The following is a 16,396-nucleotide window of genomic DNA, read 5'->3' as shown; positions in this document are numbered from 1 at the left end:
ATTGTCCATCTGTACTGAGAAGCGACGTCCAATCAATCTTGCTGCATTTGGTTGAGTTCTGAGCAAGAAGTAAATCCCTGAACACTTCAGAATTCATCCGGCTGCTTTTGTCTTCGGTCACATCCATCAATAAACACTAGTGACCCAGTGCCTTTAGCAGGCATGCATGCCCATGCCATCACACTGCCATCACACTGCCCCCACCATGTCATCACACTGCCTCCACCATGTTTTATAGAGGATCTGGTGTGCTTTGGATCACGAGCCGTTCCAAGCCTTCTCCATACTTTCTTTCTCCCATCATTCTGGTACAGGTTGATCTTTCTTTCATCTGTCCAAAGAATGCTGTTCCAGAACTGGGCTGGCTTCTTTAGATGTCATTTGGCAAAGTCTAATCTGGCCTTTCTATTTTTGAGGCTGATTAATGGTTTGCGCCTTGTGGCTTGAGGATTTTCTCCTTGGAGTTCACGAGGTCACCAGTGCGCTCTTTTTTGTTTTTTTCAAGAATGTACCAAACTGTTGGTTTGGCCACTCCTAACATTTGTGCTCCCTGATGGATCTCTCATTTTTTTTCAGCCTAACGATGGTCTGTTTCACTTGCATTGAGAGCTTCTTTGACCTCATGTTGTGGGTTCACAGCAACAGCTTCTAAATGCAAATGCTGCATCTGGAATAACCTCCAGACCTTTTACCTGATTAATTGATAGATTAACGAGGGAATAGCCCATGCAGCCTATTAAATAGCTTTTGAGATATTTGTCCAATTACCGTTGGTCCCTTGAAAAAGAGGTAGCTCCATCTTAAAGAGCTGTAATTCCTAAACCCTTCCTCAAATTAGGATGTGAATACCCTCACATTAAAGTTGGGAGTCTACACTTTATGCCCACATTGATTATATAACTGTATATTCAATATGTTTTGGTAAACAGCTAAAATGCCAAAGCATGTGTCACTGTCCAAATAATTCTGGACCTAACTGTATGTTACCGAGCAAAATTTCCAGATCTACCCCCTAGCCTTTTTGAGTATTCTTTGTATTGGTTGCTTCTCTGTAAATCTGATTATCAAGTTGTCTACCAAGAACCATCAGATTTGGGACCTTTATTTATGGTGCTGGGTTATACCACCTCGTGGTTCCTCTACCCATCCAGGTCCACGAAGACCAATTTGCTTCCCCACTTTGTAGGAGAGAAGACATTATGACACCCCAGCTGGCATCCCCAAGTCTTGTTCACTTACATTGTGGAGAGAGTAATACACTTCATATTCACAGGGGTGAAAAAAAATAGTCTACCTAAACTATGGTCCACCAACCATGCGCTCTACAGCAGCTCCAGGATTTCAGTATAGGCTTGATGACTTGGGTTGTAATACTGTTATATTAATTGATGAATATCTGTTGCATTTTTCTGGCACGGTTCACAAGATGTCCCTTTTTTCTTTAACCCCATCATCACGAATGGCACCATAGATATTAGGTGCACTTTGTATCTTTCTGAACCATTCTTTGATCTTACTGTAGGCTGAAGTTTGCTCTGGTACTGTTGCAGAGGTGATCCAGTCTGTCGTGAATGGTGCAGATGGGTGCATATTTTGCTTCGGTCATGTCAAGCTTGGTAAGCTCCCAGATTTGTTACAGTTAATTATATGTCAGTCTGTTAATTACATGCTGTCGGTATCTGCTTCGGCAAACATAGTGAATGCAAATAGATTATAGCTTTTAATTAGTTACAAAACTTGATTCAATTAATTTCTTTCGCAATGTTGCAAAATCCATTGGAATTTTTAAAAATGTATAGCCTAACCATTGTATATATTACATTATGGCTGTTTGCTTTTCCATTATATGTATAGCATATGGAGACAAAAATCTCGTAGCAGTCATGTTGCTTCTCAAAGAGTCTCAATTGATTCTTGGAAAATAAAATTATTCCAAATTTTCTGGTAGAAGGCCATGATATTTTTAGCTTGCAGTTGGAGATTTGTATGACAATGAATGCTTGCTTTTATATCCAGATGACTCCATTGTCATCTAATGACGCTTTCATTTTAGGTAAGACGTATACGATGATTGGCAAAGATGCTTCTACACAAAGCCTTGGCATTATTCCCTGCGCAATCTCCTGGCTTTTCAAACTAATCAACGAGAGGAGAGAAAAGACTGGAACACGCTTCTCAATTCGAGTATCTGCTGTTGAAATCCATGGAAAAGATGAAAACCTTAAGGATTTATTAGCTGAAGTAGCCACTGGTAGCCTTCAAGACGGACAGTCTCCTGGGGTGTATCTTAGAGAAGATCCAATATGTGGAAGTCAGGTATAATATTATTCCATGGATTATTTATTTATACATTTTATTTTCAAATCTGCGACTTTGTTTCGAATCTCTTTCTTTTAAGCCATTATAGACCCAATGAAACGCTCTCTTGCCTAAAAGCCAGAATCCCTTGTCCCCAGCTATCCATATTTGTTTTTCTGATTGCCCCAGAGAGATCAGCAGTTGAGGAAGAAAGCGCACCCTTATCCTAATTAAGCTCTTTTTTTCGGTGTGTTTCCAGCTTCAAAACCAGAGCGAGCTGAGAGCCCCGACGGCAGAAAAAGCTGCTCACTTCCTTGATGCTGCCATTGCTGCAAGAAGTACCAATAAGGTGGATTGTGATGAAGAAGACAGGAGGAATTCCCATATGCTTTTTACTCTTCATATCTACCAGTATCGTATGGAAAAAAGTGGAAAAGGAGGAAGTACGTATATTGGGATCCTGCATAATTTCCTGAGATTTTAAGTCACAAAAGTTATACTAATATTATAGTAATAGTCCAATAGTCCTGTATCTATGGAGTGGAAGGGGTGATCTAATAGGGCTTAAACAGTGTTCTGTATAAGCTGAGTGTACTCGAAAGGAAAAAGTGAAGAAAAATTATTTTCTACAAGCAAGTCAATGAACCAAATAGCAGCTGTACCTGTCTTTTTCCAGAGTTTCATATAGTTCTAGAGTGCCCAGCTTAGATGGAGCAGTGCCCATAGGCTTGGGCCATTAGACACCAGGCAGCAGAATTCTGCATTTTTAACCAGGGTCCCTCTGGGATTTTCTGAATTCCTGCAGGCTATTGATACTTTTCTCACTTATAAACATGAAATGTCCCAGATTTTGTCACTATCCCTGTGAGAATCTAGGAGAGTTATCAGGCTGTTCCACTACTAGGGGCTCATAGAGGAAGGTGGCCCAGTACTTCACCATTCCCTATAGTATGCTTCGAGCAAGGGTCACATTTCAACCATGACCTGATTTTCCCTCCGCATTGTATCAGGCATTCTGTAAAACTTCATAGGCTTTGCATCACAATGGGTCTTGGAAAGGTGGGGCCCGATGTTATGGACCAACACCAGGAGGGGACCATTTTAATTTTGCTCCGATTTCCTCTTGAGTATAATTAAGACCATCTGCAAATTTAGAACAAACGTGGACCTTGCATTCAGAAGCAATATATTTGGTTTGTCTTACAGGTGCACAAAAAATTTTATATTATTAACCGGTTCATGTAGAACAATGTCGCTTCCTACTTTGAACAGTAAAAATGCAGTTTCCGTAAGGTTTATGTGTACTGAGGGAATACAGAAATGGAAGGAAGTGGCTGTAGGTTTAAATAATAGCTGAACTTTGTAAGGTTGTAAAGTATGGAAAGGTCAAGTGCTCCACTTCCCTCCAGAGATATCAAGTAGCAAACATTGATGGCTGTAGGATCTTTACATCATCATCACTCTAAATGCATGGACTCCAAAAAGACATAGTTTTGTGAGAACAAACATCTCCATTAGTTACCATGGGTTCATATATTTTACGTACATTAGTAAAAATACTCTTTTTACATTATTAATATGGTTTCATCTCTTTTAATAGTGTCGGGTGGACGCAGCCGATTGCACCTTATTGACCTTGGAAGTTGTGAAAAAGTGTTGAGTAAAAGTCGTGATGGGGGAGGAGGAGGCCTCTGTCTATCACTTAATGCTCTGGGTAACGTCATATTAGCCCTTGTCAACGGTGCCAAGCATGTCCCATACAGGTTAGTCCAGTGTACCCGATGTCTACTATAGACTCTGGACACCCTATAGCTGTATTTAATGTATTATACAGAAACGCAATCAACCTGTATGAATGGATCATGATATTTTATTGGGAAATATGATACAGTTTGATACCTTCCAGCATGGGTTGATCTCCCACCAGGTTGAGAATTCTCAACTCGCCATTTACTTGTGTTTTAAACCGGGAGTGTCGTCACAAATGGTGACCGAACCTCTACCACCCATCCTGGGTCATTTCCTAGGAGAAGTAATCTCTTAACTAACATTCTCAGAAGGGCATAAGTAGTACCCATGGGGCCCTATAGCAAAACATGAATTGGGGCCACTACACCACCATAATCCCCAAATACAGTGAGGTTTAGGATATGAAAAGCTTGTGATTTTTTTGTCCCTTTCTTCATCTTTCCTAATTTTCTTGCCCTCTGAAAGACCTGCATTCAATTTTCTTCCTTCTTCCTCTCTACTCCTTCTCTTGAATGCCACCACTGGGACCCCAACCAATCTCTAGAAAGGGGGTCACACCCTCGTTCCCCCTCACTGCACTATCACAGTGAGAAGTGTTTTGAATGGAGAGGCGGTGGCGGATGTGCGCTGCCGCTCTATTCAAAATCTATGAGAATGACAAAAACAGCCGAACGCTGCTCTATTAAAAATTCTCATCACTACGATCATGCAGTAAAGAGGAACGGTAGTCGGGACCCTGTGGTGGGGCCCCCAGCAAACATACATTTATTATTTATCCTGTGAATAGAGGATAATTTTCAATTGTTGCAAAACCCCTTTAAGGGGGTTCTGAGTGAGAGAACCCCCCTCTATGATGTCCATATACCCTAATAGGACATATGGAAAGTAGTTGTTTTATAGAGACAACTTAACTAAAGGCATGAGTAGTAGGAGTATGACACAGGGATTCTCTCTTCTACAGTATTCTTTGAATCCCTGTGTCATGCTCCGCCTTCTGCACTAGACACAACACAGTGAATATGTTTTGCCTAGAGTGTCCCTTTAAAATGTATATAGGTACTTTAGTGCCATTAGAACTTAAGCAGAGTTGTAGCTAGCTTTTTCTTCACCCAGGACAAAGATTGTTTGTTGCCCTAGTGCTTTATCTAAATACCCTGGCTTGTTGGCGCCTCCTGACACAGCCCCCAGGAGCACATATCCCGCTTGCCCCTCCCCAGCTTACTTAAGAAATCCAACAAGATGCATTTGGATATTTAGCTCAAGCTTAGAGTAAAAGAGACATTAAATCAAACATTATAGTCTTCTCTTATTTTGAACCAATTTGCTATATCAGTACGCTGGTTCCTCGAATGCACAGAGTCACTCTCCATCTATATTATGATTAGCAGTGACTAACTCCTTCATTCCTTGAATTGTTTGAAAATACTGGTGTTGAAAATGGAAATAATTAATCCCTGAGTTGCCATCACGGGTTAGCTTGAAGTTTATTGCAGATCGGACAGGTTAAATTACAACTCGCTGTCATTTATAGCATGGCAAACAGCTGGTATTTTTAATGTAATCCTTTTACTTGCTTGTTGGCATGCCCTTACAATACTAAAATAACAAAAGAAATGTCTCCAAATGCCCAGTGCAGAATTTTAATTCGCCTTCTCCCTTGTTAAATAGGGACAGCAAATTAACTATGCTCCTGAGGGAATCTCTGGGGAATATTAACTGCAGAACAACGATGATTGCCCACATCTCCGAGACTCCATCAAATTACCCAGAATCCCTCGCCACTGTGCAGCTCGCTTCAAGGATTCATCGAATGAAAAAGAAAAAATCCAAGGTTAGTCTGTTCTCTCTATTATACTTCTCTATAATTTAAAGTGTAAATCGTCTTCTGTATAAATCTGGATTTTGTAACATTAAAGAGGTTTTCCGGATAAACACATTGATGGCCTATTCTACTATCCTTAGGATAGGCCGTTAGCCTGTGATCGGAGGGAGACACTGGGACAACCACCAATCAGCAGACTAAAGGGTTTGCGGTGTTATGAGCTGCCGTGCCTGAATAAACATTAAAGGGGCCTCATTCAGCTGATCAGGTGTGGGTCCCCGGGGTCGGACCCCCACCAATCACATGTTGATATTCTTTCCCCTTTAAGTAACTCAGCAATGTGTACGAAACTCTTCAAAGTACAATTACAAGAATAGATTAATTAATCACATACCTAACAATTCCCTAATATATTTATGTGCGCCAAAATTCGGGCTCAATTTTTTGAATATTAAGTTTGCCCCAAAGTGCCTTAGTCACATCACAAAAATGCACAGGTTCAAGTCAATGTTCACCCTCGAACACCATTTTTATAAATGTATGTGTGTGTGTGTGTGTGTGTGTATATGTGTATATATATATATATATATATATATATATATATTAGATCTAAAATGCACTGATACATTTCTTAATATAGCTTTTACTTTATCAATTTATAATGCATGATTGACTGTAGCAACAAAGTACATGAGAGAGTTATAATAAGAGATGGATGAGCTATTTTCAGTGATTGTTGATACTTGCTTGGACGGGGTTCAGCAATGGTTAGCCAGAGCAAGTCATTAGACCTTAGATACGATTCTGAGCCTCTTGTAAGAAGGAGTGGATGATGCTAAAACCTGCAGCTGTCACATTCTAAGCATACCTCCCTTTTCTATATTTTCTAGTATGCATCCAGTTCATCAGGAGGAGAAAGCTCTTGTGAAGAAGGCAAAGCAAGAAGACCCCACCACATAAGACCCTTCCACCCAAGGACGGTTGTACTTGACCCCGATTTTCCTGCAGTCGGAATTCACAGTGATCCGGATTATTCTTCCAGCAGTGAGCAGTCATGTGACACCGTCATCTACGTTGGTCCAAATGGGGCAGTTTTGTCTGACCAAGATCTGACCGATAATGAAGGTCCTCCAGAATTTGTCCCTATTATTCCTTCACTTCTCAAGAGAAGGAGCAAAGATAATTTATCTAATCTCCGGAGTTCTGATAATCACTTAAAATGCAACACCTTTGCTGAGCTACAAGAGAGACTCGAGTGCATTGATGGCAGTGAAAATCCTTCCAGGTTCCTCTATGAAGAACTTGCCTCAAGCGCTCTTACTACAAAAGCCATGAATTACCTGGAAAACATACCTTCTATGCCACAGCAAGATAAGCTGCCACACTCACCCAGGAAAGGACAGAGTAGTAATATTCCATATGCTTTTCCATTTAATAATTCTGGATTGGAAACAACTTCACCTCAACTTACACATGAGCACCCTCAACAACATGCCAAAGCTGAAACTGCACGTTCGGACTATGTCTCAGATGGAGATCAGTTGACAATCACAGAAAGGCAAGAAAGTCCATTGTCAAGTGATGGCAAATTCAAGGAACAACCAAACTTATGTATGGATCCATCAGTCAGAGAAAAAAGCCCCCTTACAAAAAGATCTCTCCCAATTCCTGCACCACCACCTCCTCAAACGAACTCTCAAGTGGACTTAGAACCATGTTGTGGTGTCAGGACACCACCTGTCGGAATGAGCAAAATCAGGAACCAGGACAAGCACAATTTACTAGGCAGCACATTCCCGGTTATGAACAGCACTCCTAAACAGCCCGGCCCTGTTGAGGTACGCAGGTTTTGCGCAGCAGTGAAAGGAAAGGGATTTGATCGTGATATTGTAACTACGACAGTAACATTGCAGAAGCCTGTTGAGCTTAATGGAGAAGATGAACTTGTGTTCACTGTTGTTGAAGAACTGTCCATAGGTGGCATTCTTGATAATGGTCGACCATCCAGCATCATTAGTTTTAACAGCGACTGTTCTCTGCAGGCCCTTGCTTCTGGATCTCGACCAGTTAGTATTATAAGCAGTATTAATGATGAGTTTGATGCCTACACCTCACAGATAACCACTGCTGGTGTCAATATTGATATTGTGGTTCCCTTATCCGAGGATCAATGCACAATCAGAAGCAGGGGCTCTTCTGTTAGCTCGTGGCTGAGTGAAGTGAGTATCTGTACAATTAAAAGTGATGGAGCCGAGACGTATGACACTTTAATTCCACACTCATCTCATAAAGGCGATGACATTGTGGATTGTTTGGATTTGGATTTAGACAACACAAATGTTCATGTTGGCAAGAATCTGAAAAATTCTCTTAACGATAGTGGTTTTTGTTTTTCTGAAATGGACAATGACAGTATCAGTTCCGGTCTCATGTATACTAGCAATGAGAAGAGCCTTAAGACCTCTGAGCTAACCAAAGCTTTGCCAACTGCTCATCAAGCAACTAGTCAACCTAGAGCTTGTGGCACCTGGGGCACAATTTCAGTAGAAACGATCCATTCTAGTCTTCCTCGGAAAAATAAGTCTACCTCAAGCACAACACATGCTAATGCATTGACCTGCAAAGGAAGCATGTTTGAAGACCCATGGGCAGTGCGACAGGAAAATTCCGTAGAAGGAAGGACCGAAAATCAGACACTTTCTGTAAAATCATCCACTTTGGTTACAGACAATCAGTTTAAACAGAGCTCAAAAGTTGCACAAACCAGTATGCCTAAGGCTGTAAAATCCCAAACAACATTGGGATGTTCACAACGGGTGGTAGATGGCTGTGAAGTTGATCCTAAACCTCCTACGAAAAAGAATGAGCCACTCACAAAAGTGCCACAACTAAGGAGAGGTGCCACAACATTAGGTGTAGTAACAAACTACAGTTCCCAAACGGAGTATGGGATCAAAGGAACATCAGATGCTGTGTTTTCTGATGGTAGTTTAAAGTTATCAGGAGCTAAGAAGACCATACCGCAGAAGGCAAGTATGTTGCCAAGACCTGGTGGGAGTGGACCTCCTGCACCTCCTGTAAGAAAGTCAAGCTTAGATCATAAAAATAATCCTCTTCATTCCAATAGTCTCGGAAGGCTAGAAGGATCAGATTATAGCAGGTCTACCCTCAATTTAGAAGAAGATTCTGAAACACAACTTAGTAGCAGAGTTACTAAAAGTGACCATTCACTGCCCAAAGCAGGATCCAGCTTAAAGAATAAATCCAACAAGTCTGAGTATGTCCAGCGCTATGGAAGCCACGTGTCTCTGGAGAGATGTGATAGTCTTACATCTGTTGGTTCAAGAACAAACGTGAATCGAGATAACAGCACTGTTAGTAATATCAATAAGACGGGCCGTACAGTTCCTAGACTTGGCAATCCACCAGCATCTAATGCAATTACCTCACCACCTTCTTGCAGCTCTTCCACCAAAAGCAACCAGGCTAAAAGTTCTCTCTCTCAAAAAGCTACAACAACTTTAAGCAAAAACCGCAGCCTTTCATCTAGTGGATCAAAACCTCTCAGTTCTTCTGTGAAGTCTCTTAATCAATCAAATGTTAAATGTTCTGGAATACCCCCTAGTGGAAAAGCAGGTTCGAGATCAGTGCAGAGTGTTAATGGCAAACCTGCGAGAGGAACAATTATGGGGACCAAGCAAGCATTAAGGGCTGCCAACAACCGTGTCAATGAGTTGGCTTCTGGTGGTACTGGCAAAATTGGCCAGTTCCGGGGGTCAACCGACTCCGATAGTGGAAATGACAGTGGTATTAATCTTAGTGATGAAAAATCTCAGGCTCCTGTTCTACCTTCACCTTATAGTAAAATAACAGCCCCAAGACGTCCTCAGAGATACAGCAGTGGGCATGGCAGTGATAACAGCAGTGTTTTAAGTGGAGAGCTGCCCCCTGCAATGGGAAGGACAGCCCTCTTCTATCACAGTGGTAGCAGTGGTTACGAGAGCATGATTCGGGATAGTGAAGCCACCGGAAGTGCATCCTCGGCCCATGACTCAATGAGTGAAAGTGGAATGTCATCATCTGGACGTCTGAGGAGTTTAAAGTCTCCAAAGAAAAGAGGTAATGTGAATTTTGAATTTATATACATACCTTCATACTTCTTCTGTATGAGGTACTATAATTTTTTTAAGTATTCTATCGTTTTGTGTTTATCCTAAATGCTCTATTGCCATCCAATTTGCTTTGATTGATTAAGTTTATTGCTATTGATTAGTCCGGCCTTAAAAAGTTAAATTTTCCTTATAGGTCTTCAGCGCAGGAGGCTTATACCCACGCCTCTCCCGGAGACTGCAACAGTTGGCAGAAAGAACAATGTCACTGGCCAATGGGTCGACCTTCCACCTTTGCCTGGCACGTTAAAAGAACCATTTGAAATCAAGGTTTATGAGATTGATGATGTGGAACGGTTGCAGAGGCACAAACGTGAAGAGCCAGAGGTCAGGATAAATTATATTGTAATTGTCATAATTATATATAAGAAATGTGGAGACTGAAGAAATTTCCTATTCAGCAGCTCTGAATTGTTAGAGGGGGGGGGGGGGGGGTGTGTCTATCATTCATAACCCTCATCATCCAGTATGGAGAGCAGCTACAAAGAGTGTCTCTTGTTATGGAGGACTTGGGGTGGCACATCCATGCATTACATTTCATAAGATAACACTTTAATCACATCACAATATTGATAAATTAAAATAAATTTAGATTAAAGGGTATCTAAACTTTTCACAAACTTCTGACATGTCATAGTGACATGTCAGAAGTTTGGATTGGTGGTGGTCCGAGCACTGAGACCGCCACCAATCGCTAGAACGAAGCGTTCGTGTGAGCGCTCAGCCGCTTCGTGTCTGTTCGGCTTTTTCTGGAAATCAATGTATCGGTGTATGGACTCAATAGAAAGTCTATGAGCTCGTACTCCGATACATTGGCTTTCCGGAAAAAGTCGAACAGACACGAAGCGGCTAAGCGCTCACACGAGCGCTTCAGCTGCTTCGTTCTAGCGTTTGGTGGGGGTCTCACTGCTCGGACCCCCACCAATCCAAACTTCTGACGTCACTATGACATGTCAGTTTGTCAAACGTTTAGCTACACTTTAAATAATTGTACCCCTTTAAACCTACTCAATTACTTTTTAAATTCTGCGAATATGTCAACTATTTTAAAGTTATGTAGATAACAGAGAAAAAAAATGGAAGCTAGTATTTATTGCATGTAAATGTGATCCCATAGTGAAAGTGGCTGCTAAGTTTGTGGTTTGTCTAAGTGTGCTAGTTATGCTATTTTAAGTGGTACAGTATTTACATAGATGTGTTAATATCAGAAGATTTAGAGGCCCACGCCCAGCCAGCTTCTTGGATTCCAATTCCAAGACGTTTGAGAATGAGTTTTTTAAACTAGATAACCCCTTTAATACAAATACCCTATTAGAGCGTTCTAAATTAATTGAGGGGAAGTCCCCTCATTGCAAACCCCTATCAATTGCCCGGAGCAGAGAGCTTCTGCAAAGAGCGTCTCCTTCTGGAGGATCCGGCACTCCCATTCTTTACATGGATAGCTTATTTATTTCAATATGCTCGGTATAATGCCCCATTTCCCCTGTGGTGGAGCTACAGGGGAATTAAACAATTCTCCTACAGATTATAACCAATGAATATTGGTTTCAACAGTGGGACAACTTGTAAACACCATATTTGTAGTGGAATCTTCTAACAAATAGAGATTGTACAAAGCGTACAACCACTTTAAAGGGGTTGTCCACGCACTGACAACTCATGACCTGTCCACACGATAGGTCATCAGTATATGATCGGTGGGGGTCCGAAACCTAAACCCCACTCGAATCAGTCGCTCCGGCTGCCTCCGAGCACCGGATATCCATGCCGGAAGCAGATAGCTCTGATCATGGAATAGCAACCAAACTGCAGTACTGCCATCTGCTTCCGGCTCCAAATACTGCGTTCCCTGCATAACATCTGGCGCCCCAAAGCGCTGGAGCAGCTGATCGGTGCGGGGTTTGGGTGTTGAACCCCCACCGATCATATAGTTATAACCTGTGGATAGGTCATCAGTTGTCTGTGCGTGGACAACCCCTTTTAAGTATTTCCATTAATTTAGAGATCATTACTTTGACTTAGGTGTAACTAATTAATAGTCCAATGATTTTCTTTGTTTTAATTTTGACTTAAAATTCATAGGAATAATGTTTGACAATTTTTTTTTTTTTTTTAGCTTTTCCAGGATATGGAAAAGGTAAGGATTAAAAATTATCTATCTATCTATCTATCTATCTATCTCACTATCTATCTATCTATCTCACTATCTATCTATCTATCTCACTATCTATCTATCTATCTCACTATCTATCTATCTATCTCACTATCTATCTACCTCACTATCTATCTATCTATCTATCTATCTATCTATCTATCTATCTATCTATCTATCTATCTATCTATTTTTGATTCTCAAACTTTGATTATCTTCAGACTATTTGTAGAATTAGTCCTAATCGCTTTCCATACCTATATTTTCTTACTTAATTTGCTATTACTCAGACATCTCCCCAAAAGTAAATTTATTTAGATGGTAGAATTTTTTTTCCTATTTCCTACTCATTAGTACTAATTTTTCCAAATTGAATTTCAATATAATATAGTTTGTGCCTAATTACCTCGTTCCTGTAAGTTTTTATTTGTCTTGCAGTTAATTAGTTAATTAGGATAAAATTCATGAGATATGAAACAAAGGAAAATAATGCATTATGTAATTACAATAGCATACAGATGCTGGAAACTTTATAATTCAACAATTTCCACCACAAGAATTTTTGTTAATTAATAAGCAGTGATTTAATATATTTCGGAGGTTCTTGTATTTGATATATACTATTCATTAGTAGAGTCTTTAAAATATGCAACACGTAACACATTGCTAAGGTCAACCAGAAAGTAAAATAAAATATCTGCCCCATGATCACTACGTTATCTGAAATCTCAGTACTGATAACATTCTTTATCTATTTTCTGAAGGGTTTGATGTACTTCAACACCAAACTGAAGGTTGCGGAAAGACGTCAACAGAGAATCAAAGATGTAAAGACAAAATACGAGACGCTGAAAGATGAGCTGGAGGAGACAAAGGCTCGATTAATGATGGATCCCAACAAGTGGAGAGGAGAATGTAAGTATTAGCGGTCAATGTGTCCACATGTGGTGATAGTGAAATGTGGTGAAATGTTGTATTTTTTAAGCTTTAAGGGCAATGGATAACATTTTTCACAGTTAATTCGGAATATATATATTTCTAATTGGCTACATATATGAATAGGAAATGTATGAGAAAGCTTAAAGGAAATGTATGAATTAAGCTAAAAGGGAATGTATCACCTATATTAATAATTAAAATCAAATAGCGAAACCATCTTTTTTTCTAAACTGTTTTTATTTTTTGATTGTAGAATTTTTTTATTCTCTTTTTGTACATGATCATGTGGGCAGCTATCTTGCCTGAGCAGCTGTTTGGACCACAGGAAACAATAGTCTGGAGCTGACCCATTGACTTCTATTGGAGGGTTTTCTATGCATGCTCTGTGACCTGTGCAGAGGTCAATGTGCAGGGAGGGGGAGGAGGGGAGCTGTCCATCACCTATTGTCAATGGTGGATTCTGTTTTATCTACATATATAGAGGAGTTACCTTTCTGCCTGTGATGATAATGAGATGACTGCTGAGATGTGATCTCTACAGAACAGGAAGTGTCAGTGTATTGTGAGGCTCCATGGCCAGTGTGAAAACGGCAAGATTTTAGGATTACTTTTTAATATAGGTAATGAAAAATAGATAGATAAATATTGCAAAAAAAATCTTTAAAAATGTTTAACATAACAATTGTATTAAAACAATAGGTCATTTTCTTTCCATTTAAGAAGTAGGGGTATTCTTGGCCTTCATTCCTAAGATATCATTGCTGTCTACAGGGCCCTATCAAGGTTGATGGAGGTCCCTAATGTTGTTCCCTTCTTAGTAATTGTGTCATATAATGTGATGATCAGTTTGGCCAGCCATACACATTAGATTATCGTCTGCAGATTGCGTCGATGCTGACAAGATCCACTTGCAATCTAAATATGTATGGGGAATGCCTGACTGATTGCTTTTGGGGTAAACAAAAATCATGCATGTTGTTGTATTTTAACATGTCTGATGCTTTTTCCCCCGGAGTTAAGTGGAGATATAGCTGTCTGACAGCTGCCCATTCCCCTCATATTATGGCAAGAAAGACTCCATTGGGTTTCTACTAATTAGCAGTGGAGGCAAAAGGGGCTATTGAATGCCATACAAAAAGAAAGAAGTTCAACTCGTCTGTGTTGATTGTCTGGTGGAGGTGGAGGCCCCTAGCGGGAGGAAGCAATTGCCCTTCGTATAAGCTGACCTTGGCTTTCTAATATAACCCCCATTAACCAAATGTATTATGGTAGAGTTAGATGGTTATCTCAGTAGAGAGAGTACAAGGATTTATCTTCCCATTATCGTTCAGTTTATGTTCAGGAAAACTTTTTTTGAAACAAATCAATAACTTTTTAACTAATCTCTAATGTTTTTGTTGTCAATATTGCTTTTGGTCTCTTTGTATGTTATTATAAGGGTAGCCTTTCATCATGACGATCTCATCAGTTTTCCACATTTTTGACCAACAGTTGAAGTGGACCCAGATCTCGACAGGGAGTCTCAGGAGTATCTAGAGGCACTGGAACAAGTCACAGAGGATCTGGAGCTCTGTGTTAACATATGCAAATCTCACGTCATGATGGTGACCTGTTTTGACATCGGAATGATCGCGGATCAGCAAGATGGTGGAAGAGAAGTGGAAGTGTGAGGAACCTGAAGAAAGCTCAAGCTGAATTGAACAAAATAATGGACATAAAGGAGTCGATTTAGAAATGACCCTGCATTGTGCAATGAAATAAAAATGTACATCAGAATGTGAAAAATGGAAAGAATGTTAGTGGATTGATACCGATGATGAATTGTAATGAATATGGTGCCTCTAGACCATACGTAGGCGAATCATGGTTCTCTGGGTTATTTGGATCTGCAATGACCTGCTACAACCTGCTGGAACTTGCTGGAGTTCTGAGTGACTTGGAGAAATACCCTTGCTGTTGACCTTTTACATTCAGGCCTCATTCAGATGGGCAAATTGTACCTTTGTTTAACTATCTGTATTCCAAATTTAGCACACCAACCCCCACAGTTCTACTGAACTCATGGCACTCTATAAATTTATGGTGCTGCAAGTTCGGCTGTGAAGGGTCCAAAGTTCAACGTGGGTACAATATGCCCGTCTGAATGAGGCCTCAAGATGGTGTTAAAGACAATTACACACCCAAAAGAGCCAACACAATGCAAAATGATTCTCGAGCATTGGGATTAAGAAGAGATAGGGAAGAATGTGGTAATGAAAAAAAACAAAAACATCACATCATGCGTTAAACAAAACCATAATTAAAGTGCCTTGTTTTCTTATAAATTTTTTTACATTTTTTTGGTGCTAAATTTTCAAAGCCAGCAAACCTAAGCAGACCATTAAATGTATCAACATTTATACTGTACAGTGTAATTACTTGTAAAAAAATACAAAAAGGATCATTACAGAAATGAAAATAAGTTTTGTAGCAGGAGCAATAAAGAGAATACGGTATGTTTCTGGACCTGAATTTGCCTTCTGATTTCACAAAAAAATTAAAAAAATACGCAGCATAACAAAACTTTTCCTTTTTCAAAATGAAATAATATTTTTCTGAGCAATTTAACAAGCTGTATTCAAAAATGTTTTGATTATCCTTAACTTTCAGTTTTTTACAATTCTCTATGCCCACGTCTTGTATAGTTTACAAACCTAAGACATTCATTGTACATGTGGTGATTGCTCGGACAGTACTATACTGGCCATAGTACGATGAAGCGTGGCATTTTTACCTATTTACACTTTTTATGCATTTTTTTAAAGTCCTTTTTTTACAGTTTTTCTATGGAAGGCAAAAGCTCAGGTTATACCTATACATGCTGCATGTAATGTGTGCATTTTTCTGTTTTGTAATGGATGTCTCAAGCACCTATTGTATGATTGCCAAACACTTTGCAAAGTTTTATGTGTGTAAGTAATGTTACATTTCATATGGAGTCATATTTTCTGATCATCTTGTTTTTTTTATATGGGGTTTTCAAAACCTTTGTATAAATGTATAATACCTTACTTAAACTTTTATCTGTGAATAAAAGATGCATTTATTAATATATTTGATCTCTTTACTGGACATAATTACATTACAATTCTGTTACTCTTGGATTAATTTGAGGGCTGGCTACCGGATATTCCTGTTCAATAGAAATTGAGAAAACAGCACCATTTTATTTCCTTGTTAGGACCCTGAAAATTTGAGACCAGGCTGGGTGATCTGGGACTGAAATTG

The 16,396-nt window shown here is 39.8% G+C and overlaps 1 protein-coding gene across 3 annotated transcripts in view; it reads left to right on the top strand.

Annotated features, from left to right (window-relative positions):
• Positions 1-16,167, top strand: part of KIF26A (kinesin family member 26A) — a 122,131-nt gene extending 105,964 nt beyond the window's left edge. For all 3 annotated transcript variants that reach the window (XM_075843862.1, XM_075843860.1, XM_075843861.1), the window contains exons 7-16: positions 1,523-1,616; positions 2,054-2,316; positions 2,558-2,741; positions 3,899-4,061; positions 5,716-5,878; positions 6,760-9,988; positions 10,175-10,365; positions 12,155-12,175; positions 12,955-13,105; positions 14,621-16,167. In XM_075843862.1, coding sequence (XP_075699977.1) covers positions 1,523-1,616; positions 2,054-2,316; positions 2,558-2,741; positions 3,899-4,061; positions 5,716-5,878; positions 6,760-9,988; positions 10,175-10,365; positions 12,155-12,175; positions 12,955-13,105; positions 14,621-14,799 — 4,638 coding nt within the window. In that variant the 3' untranslated portion in view covers positions 14,800-16,167. The remainder of the gene's footprint in view (positions 1-1,522; positions 1,617-2,053; positions 2,317-2,557; positions 2,742-3,898; positions 4,062-5,715; positions 5,879-6,759; positions 9,989-10,174; positions 10,366-12,154; positions 12,176-12,954; positions 13,106-14,620) is intronic.
• The last annotated feature ends 229 nt before the right edge of the window (positions 16,168-16,396 follow it).

The sequence above is a fragment of the Rhinoderma darwinii genome, chromosome 12 (assembly GCF_050947455.1).
Source record: "Rhinoderma darwinii isolate aRhiDar2 chromosome 12, aRhiDar2.hap1, whole genome shotgun sequence".
In the NCBI taxonomy this organism is placed as follows: Eukaryota; Metazoa; Chordata; class Amphibia; order Anura; family Rhinodermatidae; genus Rhinoderma; species Rhinoderma darwinii.
The sequence above is the reverse complement of the archived record's forward strand: the minus strand, read 5'-3'. Positions and strand labels throughout refer to the sequence as shown.